The sequence below is a fragment of the Cladophialophora yegresii genome (genome assembly GCF_000585515.1).
Source record: "Cladophialophora yegresii CBS 114405 chromosome Unknown aczIN-supercont1.7, whole genome shotgun sequence".
Taxonomy (NCBI): Eukaryota; Fungi; Ascomycota; class Eurotiomycetes; order Chaetothyriales; family Herpotrichiellaceae; genus Cladophialophora; species Cladophialophora yegresii.
The window spans coordinates 980,616-997,809 of record NW_006913051.1 but is presented as its reverse complement, the minus strand read 5'-3'; the positions used below and the strand labels follow the sequence as shown (position 1 = coordinate 997,809).

At 54.1% G+C, this 17,194-nt stretch overlaps 7 protein-coding genes across 7 annotated transcripts; 3 read left to right on the top strand and 4 right to left on the bottom strand.

Moving 5' to 3' along the window:
- Positions 1–1,548: 1,548 nt before the first annotated feature.
- Positions 1,549–2,460, bottom strand: A1O7_09489 (uncharacterized protein; the record flags this gene model as incomplete). Its single annotated transcript, XM_007763477.1, has 1 exon — positions 1,549–2,460. One exon carries the CDS (start codon positions 2,458–2,460, stop codon positions 1,549–1,551), a length of 912 nt encoding a protein of 303 aa, XP_007761667.1.
- A 509-nt stretch (positions 2,461–2,969) lies between these two features.
- A1O7_09488 (spermidine synthase) lies at positions 2,970–3,884 on the bottom strand (the record flags this gene model as incomplete). The annotated part of the gene is made up of 2 exons (XM_007763476.1): positions 2,970–3,247; positions 3,344–3,884. The coding sequence occupies 2 exons, from the start codon at positions 3,882–3,884 to the stop codon at positions 2,970–2,972; spliced, it is 819 nt and encodes a 272-aa protein (XP_007761666.1).
- An 862-nt stretch (positions 3,885–4,746) lies between these two features.
- On the bottom strand, positions 4,747–6,873 carry A1O7_09487 (uncharacterized protein; the record flags this gene model as incomplete). The annotated part of the gene is made up of 6 exons (XM_007763475.1): positions 4,747–5,437; positions 5,492–5,757; positions 5,855–6,038; positions 6,135–6,279; positions 6,331–6,433; positions 6,487–6,873. 6 exons carry the CDS (start codon positions 6,871–6,873, stop codon positions 4,747–4,749), a joined length of 1,776 nt encoding a protein of 591 aa, XP_007761665.1.
- A 743-nt stretch (positions 6,874–7,616) lies between these two features.
- A1O7_09486 (uncharacterized protein) lies at positions 7,617–9,215 on the top strand (the record flags this gene model as incomplete). Its single annotated transcript, XM_007763474.1, has 2 exons — positions 7,617–7,908; positions 7,960–9,215. The coding sequence occupies 2 exons, from the start codon at positions 7,617–7,619 to the stop codon at positions 9,213–9,215; spliced, it is 1,548 nt and encodes a 515-aa protein (XP_007761664.1).
- Positions 9,216–11,332: 2,117 nt separating this feature from the next.
- A1O7_09485 (uncharacterized protein) lies at positions 11,333–12,411 on the top strand (the record flags this gene model as incomplete). The annotated part of the gene is made up of 2 exons (XM_007763473.1): positions 11,333–11,965; positions 12,046–12,411. The coding sequence occupies 2 exons, from the start codon at positions 11,333–11,335 to the stop codon at positions 12,409–12,411; spliced, it is 999 nt and encodes a 332-aa protein (XP_007761663.1).
- A 1,000-nt stretch (positions 12,412–13,411) lies between these two features.
- A1O7_09484 (uncharacterized protein) lies at positions 13,412–14,668 on the bottom strand (the record flags this gene model as incomplete). Its single annotated transcript, XM_007763472.1, has 1 exon — positions 13,412–14,668. One exon carries the CDS (start codon positions 14,666–14,668, stop codon positions 13,412–13,414), a length of 1,257 nt encoding a protein of 418 aa, XP_007761662.1.
- A 936-nt stretch (positions 14,669–15,604) lies between these two features.
- Positions 15,605–17,109, top strand: A1O7_09483 (uncharacterized protein; the record flags this gene model as incomplete). Its single annotated transcript, XM_007763471.1, has 3 exons — positions 15,605–16,621; positions 16,683–16,793; positions 16,846–17,109. 3 exons carry the CDS (start codon positions 15,605–15,607, stop codon positions 17,107–17,109), a joined length of 1,392 nt encoding a protein of 463 aa, XP_007761661.1.
- Between the last annotated feature and the right edge of the window lie 85 nt (positions 17,110–17,194).

Genomic DNA, 17,194 nt, shown 5'->3' with positions numbered 1-17,194 from the left:
AGAAAGAATGTTCCGTGGCCGCAGGACGCTTGGCTACGAGCTGAGCCTCTTTACTACTTGCACTTGCCACTTTGGCGTCGGAGCTTCTTCCATTCCAATCTTCGCTACTCCGTACCTTGCTGTGCCATCTTAATCACGTAGTGCTGTCTGGTGTGTCACCTGCGCCTTGGCTTACACGCCCTTTATCGCCTGGGTTTGTTCTCCATGAGACTGTGCCTGTGAATGAGGCTCAGGTCCGACGCAAGTCCATGCGCCAGCTCTGATCTAATCATCTGACTAGCCCCCGGTTGTCAAGCGATGCAGGCAGCGCCGGTTAATGGCTGTGCTCTTAGGAGTCTGTTACAGATGATCAATGATTAGGTCTGATAACGCGGAGATCTAGCGAGGCGCAGAGGCGCTCATATAGATGTTTCCTCGGGGTTGTCTAGCTTTCACGATTTCTAGGGTAAGTTATTAACAGCTCTTAGTAATATGAAGTGACGGGATTAATATCCTTGACCTACCTAGGTAGGTATTTCTAGCATGAGCGTGGCTGGGAAAGACAGAAGCATGGCCTCCAGCGACAAAAACTCTACAACAACCTCCTCGGGAGAAGATTGTATTTTGTAAGAGTTTAATTCATAAACAGCTGCCACTTTCTGACTGGGCTATACCTGGCGTGCCTAAACCAGTACCAGGCTACTCCCAATTCGCAGACATCCTGAGATGGCCGCCGATTTGACTTTTGTTTTGTCAAGTAGGCCAAGGGGGCTTGTGCTTGTCGGAATCAGACTGGTTATCGCATCGGTCGAGATTGTTGGTGGTGGGGATTGAACTCGAATTCGAACTCGAAGTCGGGGTGTTGACGGCAAATTCGTCTCGGACACGCCTTCTCGCCCGGTGCTAGTTTGATCCAAGCCCGAGAGGAATTTGCGGGAGAATCTTGAGACCTATAAAACATGTTGGAATAAGGAAAAAGGAAAGTGAATTGTGACTTGGTAGGAATGGGTCTGGATTGGTCAGTGAAGAGGATTGAGACAAGGCTGCGCGGGTTGCGAGGGATATCAGGGCTGAAAACAAGGCTGAGGTTGGCAATCCTCTCACTGCAGGGTACATCATGACCGCTGGCAATGGTCTTGTCAGGCAATGGAGGCTCACGGCAATAGAGAGGAAGCAGGACGAGCTGGACGTAAGGTAACATTTACCTGCATGCCGACTGCATGAAGATCAGCAGAGATATGAGCACCTACGAGTAGACAATCATCTATTTGCGAGCGCAGTCCAAGCTGCAGTACTAGATGATGTGCTGCTGACTATCGTCCTCGGGTAGAAAACGTCGCATGGTCAAGGGAAGCGCTTTGGAATGCTTTGCATAGGTACGGGTCCGTTGTCACAGAATCCAAGTCTTGTCATCACTTCTCGTTGACCCTTTTATTTGAAGAAAGCCGAGCTAGAGACGCCAGGCTGAATACTCCAGCACGAAGATCGGTACGTCACAGCGAGGAGGCTGCTCCCGCCAAGGACTATTACTTCCATGATCTCTCCCGAACCAAGTCCTAGTGGTGTAATTTATGCGCGTTCGCTTTGCAAGACACCATACTGGCCGGCCTCGCCAGCTTGGCTCTCCTCACCCTTCTGTCTCGACCGGCCACCCTCAGTACCAGCCTGGCCGAGCTCGCCCACCGGATCGTCGTTTCGTCCCTGGAATTCTCTTTCCGCAAGTCTGCCTGGATCGTTCACCGTGCCAATAGCACCGGTGAAGGTTTTTGTCTGTGGTATGCTCTCTGATTGGTCGGCGTCGTCAAGGTTGGCACCCTTTGGCTTGAAGGTGCTGTCGGACATAGCCTGGCCGGTGACATTGCCGACGTAGCCGGGTGCAGCGTCCACCTGAGGACGGACTCCCTGGCCTGCTATCGGACCTGAACTACCTGAACCGCCCTCGGTGCCAGCGCTGGTACCAGTCGCAGAAGAAGCACCTTTGGTCGCTGCGTCGCCAGATCGGATTTGAGACGCATCGGGACCACCGGCAGAAGACGACGTCGTAGATGCGCCGAAATCACTTGATCCTGCCGGTCCACCAGTCGAGCCAGCTCCTGTCTGGTTGAATGCACTTGAACCGCCGCCGGCATACGCACCCTGACCGCTATGGTGGCCGTCGAATTCTGCCTTACCCGCACCTTCTGGATACTTCAGTCCTGTGACACCTTTTACATCCGCTCCTTGGCCTAGAGCGTCTTTCTTTTCACGAACGGAGCCGTCAGTAGCGGGAGGAAGGGCAGTGGCTCCTGAGGTATCGGCATTGTTGAGGGTGGACTGATTGCCCTTCACACCCAGGCTTGCTGCGTTCGTGTTCTCGGAGAATGCACCCTTGTTCTGCAGAGACTCTGCTGCCAGGGAGTCGGCGGCCACTGCACCTGTTGGTTCTTGGGCGATCCCGACGTCTTCAGGCTTTGGTGCTCGAGGATTTGCTGTAAAAGACATGTTGGAGAGGTTCAGATTGCGTTTCTTTGAATGTGACTTGAGACTAGGATTTTAATGTGCAGATTCGTGAAGATGTGAGTTGTTTCCTGGAATAAAGGAAGGAGAAAAAGTGCACGAGACCATGGTGCAACTGTAGAAATACTGTGCAATTGATCACCGCGAAGGCCGTCGATTGATTTCGTATGACATCATTGAGAGGTCCACTGTGAAGTCATGTTGGAATTGCGCTCCCAAAACTTTCATTGGCGGGGTTGAATGGCCATGAAGAGCATGCCCCTCAAATTTTGATTTTGATCAGAGAGCAGTGTCCATCGTTACAAGGTCGTACGCGTACGATCGTAGCCTCGTCTCAAATACCTATCTCCCTGGTATGCGTGTTTACTCTTTGCACGCACTTATGAGTACCTCAACGCCATCCGAAAACGGTGTAGCAAAACGCAAGTTAACCTGGTATCATGGTGGCCTCACCGTCCTGAATACTCGACACATCCCCTCCTAGGTGTTTGTTTCTACTTCAGCATTTTGCGTGCGAAGGTAGGCAGGATGAAGCTCGCTCTGTGGATTTCCTTGTTGTAATACTTGCAATACTTCTCCTCCTCCTCAGTACTCCATGATCGCAGGGGTTCCTTGACATTTCGGTGCGGGTCCTTGCAGCAGACCATGAAACCGATTTGGCCGGAAGGATATGTGGGGATCGTTGTATAGGCGTATTCGACGACCGGGAAGACTTCCTTGCAGTCTTTCTTGAGTTTGGTGATGAGTGGCAGATGAAGCCATTGGTTCTCGGCTACGAAGCACAATGTTAGCAGCGTCATCACGTAATTATCGTAGAACAGAGCCCTGCGAGCCCAAAGAGATGTGTAGGGAGAAGGGTGCGCACAACCTTGGGTAGTTATAACACCACCATCTTTCAAGGCTCCATAGAGGAGTTCAAAGTAGGGTTTCTGGAAAAGCGTTTCTGCAGGCCCTTCGGGATCGCTGCTGTCCGTGATAATGACATCGAACTCGTTCTTGCGATCCGCGAGAAACTTGAAGCCATCCCCGATGAATGTCTCGACCGCAGGATGTTGGTATCCAATGGACATGCCAGGAAGGTACTTCTTGCTGACCCGGATGACAGCCTCGTCGATATCGCACAGGATGGCCTTCTCGACGGTTTCGTGCTTGATGACCTCTCGAAGCACGCCTCCATCCCCGCCGCCAATGACAAGGACTTTCTGCGGCTTTGGATGGGAGTTCATCGCCAGGTGTGTGATCATCTCTTGGTATGAAAATTCGTCCCGCTCAGTGCACTGGATGACGTTGTCGAGGACAAGGACGGTACCGTGGTCACTGCTCTCGAAGACCAGGACGTCTTGGTATTTCGACTTTTCGTGGTGCAGGACTTGATTGACCTTGAGGGTCATGGCCTGGCCCGGCCACATGTCCGAGATCTCCCTGAACCAGCCATCTGAGAGGGTGTGCGTTAGGGATTGTCTTTCACTTATGGTGGCAGAAGATAGTGGATCATACCTTTGATGGTCGGATGGGTGATCTCTGCCATTCTCAAGGGTGAGCTGTTGTGGAAGGTACGAAGAGCGAAACGAGCGATAGGACGCGGGGTACAAATCAATGGCCGCCGAAGAGTTCGAAGGGGAATGAGCGCGAGAATCGTAGCAGTCAATCAAGGAAAAAAGAGGAAAGAGGAGCAATTCGGACTGAGAAAGAATCGGGCAGCAACAACTACCTAGGAATCCGTCCGATAATTGAAGTCTTCCAGTTCGTCTTGTGACTGCTTCGAGTGAACCGCGTTTGTTCTCTTCTTGCACTAAAATTTTTGTTTTCAAAGCGGGGTGCGAGTTTTGCTGTCCTTCATCTATTCGTCACGTACGACTGGTCCCTGGCGGGAAGACCGGGGTCCCGTCAGGAATGCCTTTACCAAATCATCTTCACGGCTAGGCCTTACCAGGTTCTGTCCTCGATGGCCGGTGTTTCCGAGTTCTGCAGCTTCCCGTCCCTAGCATTCGCAGGTGCGCCACATGTAACCCTCAGAAAGGTTCCCAGGACCGTGGAGAGGCGGCTAATTACTACCTAGGTAACTAATCACTTACGGAACACAGTGGGCAGGATCCAGAGTTTCTCGGCGATGGCCCAAGCATTCACACTATCGGCGCCAACAAATTATCGTGGAGCTCAAGATGTCACGCGTCTGAACAATGGTTATTGTCGGCGAATGCTCTTCTGAAAAATACATGGTCCTGGTGTTGCCGCAGCCTTAAAGCCTGTGTACGGTCGACACCAGCAGTACTACTGTTCAACCTCCTTCGTATGCTTTGCCTTCGGCCCGCCGATTTCCTTCTCGAGATGAATCTCAACATGGTTAGTGAAGTATTTCGAAGGATCTCGGACTGCCACAGCACAAGCCATAGCAATGACACCGAAGGGAATCGAAGCCAACCATGTAATGCGGAAACCATAGGCATAACCAAGACGAGCTGCCTCGACGGCATTGGCAAACACTGATGCTGAGACGCTGGGCACTGTGGCAGCCTGGCCTGGCACGCCGACAAGAGTCAACGATACCGCCTCGATCAGGTCCGGAATAGTGTCACCAGAGACACCTCCTGCCACAGCTGTGTTGGCTATGCGTTTAGCGACCTGTTTCGCTGCGATTTGGTTGAAAATGGAGGAGAAGACGACCGAACCGACAGCTCCTCCCAGAGAGCGGAATGTGCCGATCAATCCGATTGCCACACCCAGATCGCGCTGGGGCACATGCAGCGAAGCCGTCGTGTAACAGTTGAGCGTGATCCAGCCGAACGGAAGCATGGCCAGGAACTGCACTGCCATGAGCCAATTGATGTTATGAGGCGTGATGAGCGCGGCAAGGCCGAAAAAGAGTGTTTGCATGAAGACCGAGAAGGTGAGTTGGATATGGACATGCTTGATGTAATGTACCAGTCCGGGGATGATGACGCCGCCGACGAGCTGACCAGCACTATTGTTGTTGTTAGCCAGAACTCTCATCATCTACCAGTCAGGGGAACCTTACCCAGATGGAATTGAATAGACACCGATCTTGATCGGATCTGCCGTATAAAGGTAGAGGATGGTTTGAGCGTTGAGCGCGGACGCGGCGAAGAACACCATGCCCGCGACGAAGACGAGCATGAGCAGTGACGAGAAATGCCGGAAGCTCTTGAACAAGTACCACGGGAAGAGAGGGTCCTTCGCCATGGTGAAGTCATACGCGAAAGCTGCCAAGAAGATGAAGAGGCCGAGTATCAGTGGTGCAAGAGTGCCCGCCGCTTTCCAGGGCTGCAAATGACCGTTAGCTAACGTTATCACTAATTGAGCAACAGTGACGCCTCTCCCAGGGAAGAACGCTGTCACTCAAAGACTCCGGGTCACTCACATAGGTGTTGCCACCGGAATTTAGGCCGTAAAGGAACACGGCCAGACCAGACACGAAGAGAAAAGTGCCGATAAAATCCAGTTCCTTGAACTCCTGCCATTTGGTCTTGCCATCGGGACGCGGGTGACTGGGCGGGAAATACACGAAGAATGTCCCGACGAGCGAGAATGCGCCGTATCCCATTCTACAGATGTCCATTAGCTCATACGGATCTCGACAGAAAGATCGCGCCCACCACGTCAAAAAGAGATGGGTTCTGTCAAGCAGTGGGAGGACTTACGCGATGTAGTACATGACTCGCCAGCTGGCATGAGACAGGAGAGCATTGGCAAGGAGCGTTCCTGCAATGGCCCAGGTGGCAAGGTTGAACTCGGTCCAGGCGAGACCAGCACCGCGCCACTTGTTGGGCAAGATTTCTGAAATACCTGTTCAAGACTTAGGACCACGCTATCAATCGAGGCGAAGAGCATGCTCACCAGCATAGGCGACTGATACTGTGCCAATAGAACCTCCCAGAATGACCTCGCCAGCGATAAGCTGGTTCATGCTCTGCGCGCTGCATGCAACAGCACCACCGATCTGGTCCACTGTTAGCGAGCAGTCCGACCTGAGCAAGAACAGGGAGAACTTACAATTGTTAGAAGTTGCCCGACGAGTATCACATATCGTCGACCGAAGACGTCGGACAGCCTTCCTGCAATCGAAAACCCAACGGCGGCGGCGGCACCCCAGCCAGATGGGATCCAGAAGTCGATGTTCTCGCCGCCCAATTTCTGGCTCAATTGCACTAAAATGGGCGTTGCCAGGATAAAGCCGAAAATGATAGGACCGGTGAAAGATGTCCCAAGGAAGAGGGCGGAGAGAACGACCGAGAGACTAAGCTTCTCAGCATGCTCCGGATTGTCCTCGAGCGCAGCTCTGTGCGGGTCTTCGTATCCGGCCGGGACTTCTTTGCCCTCGTTGTGGGCGACTTCGATCTCGTGGTCCATGGCCGCCTTGTGCTCTGCTGTGTCGTTCATGGTGGGCACCGGTGCTGACAGGTATGGGCGACAATGCGGGAGGCGGAGGAGGGAAAAGAAGAAGAGCGGATGTAAAGTCTGGGGAAGCAGAGTGAGACGAGTTACCACTTTTTGTATCGACTTCGATTTCTCCAACGTGGCTGATCAACCCCGTCCCCTTTGTCGGATATCTGCCATGTGGAGGCCGCGATCGCATGGGCTTTCCCTGCCTCAGCTCTAGACAAATTTGGCTTGCGAAGCTTGATCTTGGGGTCTTGTTGGTCTAGCTTCCAGCCGTCTGGTCTCTCCGGGAACCCAAGCGCATGGGCATCTGGCAGAGGTGGAACTGCCAGGCAAACAGCCTATCGTCCAATGAACGGCGCCTTTTTCTGAAGCAACGGGGTTAAAAGCTTAGGCGTGCTTGAGTAGGCCAGCACCCCGGAGCCAGAACTAGGGGTCGAACCTCGTCCGGAAGTTTAAGACCCCACAAAGCCCGGTCATTCCCCGGCTGGCTCCGCTGGAGGCTGTCTCGCCAGATTCGTGGGGCTGGAGGTCTGCTTGCGGGGAAATCCCACCTGTATCTCCCTCTGGCTCTTCTTGACACTGCCGAAACCGTTGCTGACAAGACGGAGATTATGTTGGGGAAGAGCAATATCTTTACTTTGCTCCAGACACCTCCCTTTGTCCTGCGTACATGATCAACTAACCTGAAACCACGGGCTGTAATTTGCGGGATACAAATTCGACTGAGGCATATCGCCCTGATGGCCGACACATCCATCACTCGTTCTATCCTACTATGGACGCCGGCCATTCTGCTGGTGGCGTACTATCCGCTGCTTCTGATCTACCGGTTATTCTTCTCGCCTATGAGCAAAATTCCTGGGCCATGGATCACAAGGATATCCGATGTCCCGGAAGCGAATGCTTTGAAAGATAAAAGACGAGCGGAATGGGCTAATGAACTGTTTGCTCAATATCCGGACTCCGTGGCGGTAAGAACCCGGCCAAATGCCGTGTCGTTCAATCACCCGGATGCCGTGAAGGCCATCTACGGTATGTCGGATCCGTCCAGCGGATGTCTATGTCCATACTGACAAGCGTCAGGCCATGGCAAGGGAGCCGAGGAGTTTGGCAAGTCAGGCTGGTATGACGCCTTCTCGACTACTGGTGAATCCTTATTCTCGACGCGGTCGAAAAAGAACCATGCACGGAAGCGCCGCATGGTCTCGCATGGCTTCAGCATGCAGTCACTCTATTCTTTCGAGCCGTACGTCGACGCCGTGATGCAAATCTTCATCCAAAAGATGGACGAGTTTGCCAGCACCGGCCAGCCGTTCGACATTTACTTCTGGTTCGAGCTGTTCACCATGGACCTGATGGGCGAACTGGCTTTTGGTCGCAACTTCGGCGCTCTTCAGGGCGGCCAACCGGTCAAGTACTCGAAGCTCGTAGAGCTGTCACAGCGCTTTGCCAATTTGAGTGGTCTGTTGCCATTCGGCAAGTACAATGTGAAAGTCCTCAGCTGGGTGCCTGTACCGTATATTCAACAGCTGTATCAGGCACGACTTGAGTATCTCGATTATGCAAGGCAAGCCTTGGAAGGTCGATTCCAAGACAACCGGAATCAAGCACCCCTTGGTGGCAAGCCACGACAGGATATTATGCAACGATTTATCGAGGCCCAGGACCCGGAAACCGGCGAGCGAATGGAATTCCCCGAGCTCAGAGCGGAGGCATCTTCACTGATGGTTGCCGGCGCAAGCACAGGCTCAGTGACCATGAATTGGATGACTTATTATCTCCAGAAGAACCCATCCGTCAGACAACGAATCATCAGCCAACTCGAGGAGATGTTTCCCAACAACCTCGACGCTGCTACACCTCTTCCATTCTCGTCATTGAACAAACTCAGCCTCCTCGAGGCCACGGAGATCGAGTGCTTGCGGATGCACCCGCCAATCGGTTACTCCATGCCACGCATGACTCCTGCTCAAGGCGCCATCATCTGCGGCGTCTATGTCCCTGGGAACGTTGACGTCGGCGTTCCCGCACTCACAATCGGCCGCAACCCCACTGTCTACCGCGACCCCAATACCTGGAATCCCGACCGCTGGTTTGATGAGAAAGCTGACTTGGCCACCATGAAGACATGTTTCCTAGGCTTCGGATTTGGAAGCAGACAGTGCATTGGTCGGAATGTGGCGAATCAATTCGTCATCAAAATGATTGCAACGTTGCTGTTAAGATACGATATCCAGCTCGAGGATCCCAATCTGGTGTTGGGCACCAAGGAGTTCACGATTCTGAAACCGGACAGGAGTTATAATGTCATTCTGAGGCCCAGAAAGCATGCGGGCTGAAAGTTCCTCTAGCAGACATTTGTCAAGGAGTGCCTAGTACTCAAGCTCCCAGATCGGGAGCTCGACAATGTCTGAGCCTTACCCAGGATATTGCGGAAAGCAATAAAAGCCGGTCCTGGGGGCGTGTGTGGCTGAAGAGTTGCCAGGGAGAGCCGGACTCTGTGTCCCTTTCTCTAATACTATGGCAGGTGGTAAGACCTCCATGCTAGCCTCTCCAGCAGCTATCACTACTTCGACGAGAACCTGAAACTGTGAAAGACCAAGAGTATGGAAAGGAATGCAACGCGCAATTGATCCACTTCATCCCCAGCAAGGGGCAAATAGCTGGGGGTGCGAGTCCCAGTAGGACCATGAGCGACGAGCACATGACCAAGTAGTTATGCAATGGAAGATTGATAATCTACTCTATCTAACGCTCATCAGCATGGCTTCTGTATGAAAAGATATCGCAGTGGGGCTCAATATGCTTGAAACGACTGCTAGACACACTATGCATGTTACAGGGCTACGCTATCCTTGATGCCATAGCCCGCTCCATGGGACTTCCGCTTGGGATGACGAACTTACTGTAATGCACCCTCTCCACGGCACCACCAATGTCCCCAAGGAACCATGCACACATCCCGTGTCCGTTCTCCAGGGCCTCTCTAAAGTTCGCTGCTGACCCTCCCTGGCTCCCCAATACTGGGACCATGTCCTCGGCGCATTAAATATGGCCGACCCAGCCGCCGACGCGGAGATCGACCGGTTCCAGTAACTACTGTACATAGGAATCAGGCTTCGATCTTCGTGACCCTCCACAGCGCCGGTCATGGGTTCGACAGGGATGAACCGAGTGTCGACACGAGGCTCCCACTCGATCCTTACCATGACTACGAGGTACGCTACGGGTACGTAGTGGCGACGACTCGTGTCGGCTGTTCTGGGTGGGTAGCGATCCTTCGTTGCCGGGCCAGGCATGCAATGCGAATGACTTACTTGACTTGACTTCGGAGCTTCGCTTGTCTCACGATCTCGGGTCCTCCGTCCATTGTTGTGTTCAGCTGCGTGCGTGTCTTTCTTGCGAGTGGTGTACATACTGAATCCCATATCAGAGGGCTGGGGCGCAGGACCGGGGGTCCATCTGGGGACATACGTGTCGGACAGTCTCCTTCGTCACCTTCGCTTCAGTACTCCGTATGGGCTAGCCATGACCGTGGACATGACGACTCGTGCTATCTGAGGGGTGCCACAGTACCTGCCACAAACAGTGTGTGATCAGTCCATGTGCAGTTGCCTACGGAAATACTGTAAGCGAAGTGATAGGCTCATGCGATAAATACTAGATGGTCGCGAGTCGACTTCGAGATGGAGCTCCGAGGCAATGGGGTCTTGCTGCGCATATGCTCTCCCGTACTTGTACTGTACTGCATTCTCGAACGAGTCGACGACACCGCCATGTATGGTCTGTCCACGGTACTTGAGCAGCCAGCCCTAAAATGCTGCTCTCAAGGACTTCCATGAGCTCCTAGGCATGACAGTATCATGGCCGTCACGGATAGCAAGGCCGTAGCTGAAAAAGCCAGCGGCATTTCTCATGTCCTCTACGGAGCTCAGCCGCACTCGCACATTCTCGGCGGACAAGCGCGTTTTCAAGAGTTATTTGGAGACTTCTCGTTCGGTGAGGAGCATTCGGTCCATCGACTGACCGTCCAGAGAGGCGTTCCTTGTTAGTCCAACTCCTCTTGCCCGCGCTACGACCAGCAGGCATGGAGTCACGGCGTGGTGCGCAGCCAGAAGTCTGACACAGGCAGGCAGACCGTGAGGATGTCGAATGCGCGAAGCTTGTCGATAGAAGTCACATATCTGCCGACGAAGCCGGGTTGACAGTCTTGTAAGCCGGGACTTTGACAGTCACAGACTTGTGCTGATAGTCACCGAAGCTTCACCAGATGCCTCCCACGCAGACAAATTGCGTTGACAGCAATAGCGTTCGCGCAGCTGCTTGAAAGCTGCCATGTCCCGCCTTCGTACCTCGAGGTGCTGTCGAACAATAACGGGATATACTCGTCGCATGTCCTGAGAGGGCGCACCAGCCTCGCCACCCATTATTGTGTGCACAGTGTTACATACAGCACATGCACGACATCGAAACTGACGCTGAAGCAGACTTGATGGTCAAGTTCCCCTTTGGACCCTTTTCGAACGGCTCGCTCTTCATGTGCCACTCCCTAACTACAGGGCACACGACATGCATTATTTCCGCCACGCGGGCGCAGATCCTAGCCAACCGATTCCTTGACGTGTTCACCCACTCTCGCTCATCTAGCCCTTACGCCTTCATTCCCGCGGCCCTCCTGCTCGAACATTTGCGGACTGCAAATGACAACGACCGCAACGACATCGACCAATGCGTCTGCCGAATCGAGAACCGGTCCGGCGTCTCCCTGCACAATTTTGGGTCGAGGACCAGAGCCAAGATAGGCGAGTACGCGCTCTTGCAGAGAGAGCTGCACATGCAGGACGCCCTGATCGTCATGGCGGAGCATTGCTTTTCGTTCCACGCGAAGTGCGCGGCCTTTGTAGTCGCCGAGGAGCTGTCTTTTGCAGATTTGTTACCCGCGAGGCAAGTCAACAACGACAGAGGCCCAACCGGGCAACAACAGGCAGACTACGTCCGCGCGAGTCTCGCACTCAACGCAAGCATGTCGTCGTGGACGCTGGAGCAGCTGCGCGCCTTGGAGAAGAGGCTGAAAGTGCAGCTTCGGGTCGTACGTGCTTTTCTCCCTCCCCAATGGCACGTCTGGTTTGATGTGGCATGACCTAACTCACGCGTGCACCACACATGTAGATCGATTCCACAATCTCGACGACCGACGCACTCACGATGATCCGACTCGCCCGCGCGTCCCGCTCCGACAGCAACACCATGAAAGCCATCACCGTCCTCACCATGGTGTTCCTCCCCGCGACGTTCGTCTGTTCGCTGTTCAGCATGGGATTTTTCGACTTCGCCGGCGCCACGGACGCAGGCCTCGAGGGCACGCACCGCCGCACGATGCGCGTCGCGGGGACATTTTGGATCTACTTCGCCGTGGCTGTCCCCTTGACGATCCTCGTGCTCGGCATCTGCGCGGCATGGCTGCAGTGGAGCGCACGGCAGGAGGATGATAGTGGGGACAAGCCGGGGAGCGTGGAGGCGAAAGGGGGTCGATAAAAAAATGAGGAGGGGGGAGGGAGGACCGTTGTGGAGTGCTGAGTTCGAAAGGAACCAAGAGAGTACATATGTAAGCATGCTTGCGTTGCGAGCGGGCAGGCGAGGAGGAGCACTGGATGAATGGGTCAACACCACATGCCAGTCCTGAGCCAATCGTGCAGAGAGAGGGCCGATCTGAGCCTCGACTCTTGGTACTGCTACACACCGCGTACATACACAAGAAGTACTCTTCTGTATGGGTCTGTACTGTACTGTGCGATATTACGCAGGTTGCTATTTGAGCAATTCTGACTCCAAAGACAACACGCGTGGACGATATAGTTCTTTGGGAAGTGCTGTGCGATAGACCGGCTGGCCGATGGCTCTTCAATTCGGATGCCTCGAGCACGCCATTACAGGATTCTGTTTCAGCAGCCTGCTCTTGGACCCAGACACCTCGAGCAGCTCAGTACGGTGTCCCGTGCAAGAATACCGCCCTCTTTTCGACGAGTGGGTCCCTCGCCCCTAGCACTCAAGCACGTCTCTGGTCACCTTCCTCCATGGCGGGCCGGGGGTCAGCAAGCAAGTCACTAACTAAGATAACGGTCCTCGGTAAGTACCTGAGTGAATGAATCGTCGTTGTTATATACTACGGGGGATCGAGTACTCGTACTCGTACTGCTATCACCCGTGCGGCCTCAGGCAGTATTAGTCGTCTCCAGATGAGGATACCTTCGAAAGCAAGAGGAAAACTATGGTACCGGTATCGTTATGATGACGGCCGCTTGTTCGGCACATTGGAAAGAGCATGACGGAAAAGCAGGAAAATGTTCAAGTGTTCGGCTGGAATTATTGATCTGCCGTGTCGAGACATCAGCGTTTACATGTCATATAGGGTATTCAGATGACGAGCGAACTCGTCGGCCCTGAGATTAACACCTTACTCAGTTCCACGAATGCCGTACAATACAGCACAGTATACCCCAGTCCAGGCCGCATCATATGCTCACATCTACCGATCTCACCGTGAAGGCAGCATGAACGGCTGGGCCGGCCGTGCTGTGGGAAAGTTCCTCGAACTCAGAAACGCGCCCTTGAGCGCTCGAATCTCGTTCTTGAACTTCGTGGCCTCCGAGGCGTCCTTTTTGGCGGACTTGTCACTACTGCTCTTGTCGGCGCTGTAACTTGAAAAGCCGGTGGAGGTGTAGTCGATTTGGAAAGGGTCGTAGCTGGCTTCCAACTTGTGGAGCGTCGATTGGAGATCCGACATTGATTCCTGGAGTCGATCTTGAGAGAAGTGCGTCGTTTGCGAACTCACAAGCGAAGAGAGGGTCGAGTGCAGGCTGCGCAGGCGGGACGATTGTGATGTCGTGGGATCTTGTGCAGGCAGGGCATCGTCGTAGTCGTCGCCGGACCAGAGCGACGTTGTGTGTGTAGGGTGCGGTGATGTCTGGGTTGCGATGTCACGGTGGAACAGCTCGGTCGGGTCCGAGTCTGTGGATTCTAGGTCGTCGTCCTTGGGCTTTTGGTGTTGAGAATGGAGGGCAGAAACGCTGGGTATGTAGGGCACGTGGGAGACGGTGGATTCGAGCTTCGTGTTGAGGGTCTCGAGGTCCGCTTTGGCTGTCTCGGCCAGTGAATGTCGCGCTTCGGTGAGGGATTCGAGCGTGGGCTGGATGAGATATTTGCTTGCGCCCCATGTCAAGGCCGATACGCCGGCCAGTACGTAGGCTGCGTTCGCGAGGCGGTCGAATGTGACGAGCGGTGGTGGTTTCTGTGGTTTGAGGAGGAATTCTGGGTAGGTGATTATCGGAGGGACGTCCCGCTTCGGAGAGGGCGTCGGGGTCATTTCGTGCTGGGGTGCTGACGCTGAAGCGGGGAGCGCCAACGATGGTGAGGATACTGTCTGTTCTTGTTCTCTGATACCGGGGTTCGGGCTGGTGTCGTGAATTGTTTTCAGTTCCGGGGTCTCGTCGGCGGCGATTGAAGATGCGGCCGGCCCAGGACCCAGCAGCTTTTCTATTTCATCGGGTTGTAGACCCTTTTTCTGCAAGAACTCAACCTTGCTTTCCCGGGACGCATCTCGTATTGTTTCGTCTTCCAGCGACTTTTGCGCTTGCTCGAGTAGAGGTGGTTCTGAGGGTAACGAGGGTTGCGTCGTGCTTTGCTCCGTTGACGACTGATCGTCGGAAGCGGTCCTCTGTTCTTTGACGCTGGATTGCCAGTTCTGCTGCCATGCCGGAATGGCGAGCGCCTTTTTGGAGTCTTGGTCTGCCATACTGTATCTCGACCATAGGGGATGAACGGCGCGATCGGTCAGGAAGCAGAATGCACCAGATGCGACAAGAGAAATGACCGACCATCCCCAGCCTCGGCTCATCGAAATGGTAGGGCTGAGAGGGTCACCAGCCACAGCAGCCACAGCAGCCACAGGCCTGGTCGGAGAACAGCCACACCCAGATTCCATTTCCCACGCCACGGATCTTTCGAGGGCCTGGCATGTAAATCCATATTGTTGATATATCTCCTTGTTATAGACAGCTAAACCAATGCTGTACACGTCAGAGAATCTACCTGCAACTACGTGGTATCTAAGATATTGTCCGGCAAGTGTATGCCCTCCAACAAGAATACGCGAGGACACAAGAACTTCAGAGAATTCAGGGCCACTGGAGACGCGGAAGAGCGACACCGCAGCGGAGAAGCTTTGGCATTTAGCCGAGCCTGAAACTTTGGAACCATGACAGATAGACCGCGACGTGTGCGACGTCAGATTAGCGATGTTACCGATGACCCTTCAGATGACTCTAGCCAGTCCAGCGGTGAAGATTACGATCCAAGAAAGGTCGACTCAATGAGACGAGCGGGCAGACATGAGTGAGTTCGCTTCTTTCACTTTTCCACCGCCGAGTCCCTCATCTCACTTCGCTGCGTCGCCGTTCTGCATGGACACACCTGTTTTCTGGGAACTGTTGCGGTCGAGACCCTGTCAGCGTGGTGGCCTCAGTCGCGAGGGAACACACCATCCCGCTGGCACCACAACTATAACACCCGGAAGCAGGTGAAGACGGAGCGATTTCCAGCACCGTCGTGACTTCCGGACAGTCAGATCACTCACACCCCAGGCTCTGTTCAATTATCTCTTTGCAACCAATAGAACCTCTTGCGTCCTCGTTGCTCAGAGAAGAAACAGCAGACAACTTTCCTTTTAATCATGGCTTTTGTTACCTTGTACTACCGAACGAAGCACAAGACAAGAGCTAACCATGTTTCCAGGTCTTCGGCAGGCTCGACCCCGGCAGCGTCCAGACCACGGCGTTCTGGAGCGTCGGGATCTGCGAACAATGTCTCCTCGGCTACGGTTCAGCGAGGATCTGGCACATCGGAAGACCGACGACAAAGTCTCAAGCTGACCGTCAAGGCTCCTCCGAGCAAGTTGAGAGAAGTCATGCGGGCTAATGAGGTGGAGTCCCTCCATGACACACTGGGCGGAGGAAAGGTCCTGGACGGGCCACGAAGCAGTCGACGTTCAACCTTAGCTGCAAGAACCCCAACCCAGCCGCGATCTAAATATGCCGAGTACGGTGAGAGCGACATCGAGGACGAAGATGAAGAGGAAGACGAAGAGGATGACGAGGACGACGCGGATGAGGAAGAGCCTTCTGGCACGCGAAATGACTTTGACGAACTCGGTGCCGAGCCCGAAGGCGACACTGACGGCGAGGATGTCGAGATGGAAGACGCACCTCCGGTACGCCCATCTAAGCGCACCCCTGTCGCCAAAGCGCCCAAGATCACCCTGAAGCCGCCCGCTCTTGTAGACAGCAAGCAATCCGCAAAACCGAAGCTGATCGTCACTCCCGCGAAAGTCGGCCCGGTCAAGTCCGTCGAGGACCAGGAAATGGAGGATGACCCAGATGATGACGAGGTCGACGAGTCATCCGACCTCTCCGACGAAGACGACGAAGAGCAGACAAATCTCAACGACGAAGATGCTGAAGGCGAGGAGGAAGAGGTTGCTCTCGACCAAGACGCGCCTGCCGAAGACGAAGAACTTGGAGCTGAGTTGGAGGACGGTGATGATGCAGACGACCTCGACGACAGCAGTGACGAGACTCCTGGGTCTGGTTCTGCCACTCCCGATCTAAGTAGAATGACGAAGAGGCAGCGAGGCAGACCCGAGGACCAAGGGACCCTGATGGCGTTGGATATGGCGCCACAGCAGCGAAAGGTACGAATGACCCTGCTAGGGTAGCCACTGACACTCGAACTCACCACTAACTGGATTTTAGTTCTTCACCGACGCCGAGAAAGCCATGAAGAAGGACGAACATGCCAGAAAGCGAAAGGAGTTGACGAAGCGAAAAGTGCAGGAGGAGAAGACCGCCGCCCTGAATCGACTGGTACGTGACTTCGCGTTCATTCTAATGTACGCCCCTGCTGACCGCACGCCAGCTCAAACCTCAAGTATCCAAGACCCGAGGTGCTGCACCGAAGCCTGAGACATTAGCGGCCGCGGCCGCTGCTGCGGCAGTCGGTTCGCCATACGAGGAGGAAGACATCTACCTGAGAGCCAATCCCCTCTATACCCGATGGGTCAGCACGAAAGACGGTGTCAAATTGGGTGTCCCTGAGGAATGGCTGGGCAAGAAAGTCGGACGCTACTTTGGACCGCCCTTGTCATCAAGCAATGGTTCCCTTGTCCAGGAAGTCGAGTAAGTAGTAGACGGGTCTGGTTTTATTTGGCATTTCAGAGGTTCCATAAACTACAGTAGGTAGTGGCTTCGCGAAAGTCTCCCAGGCA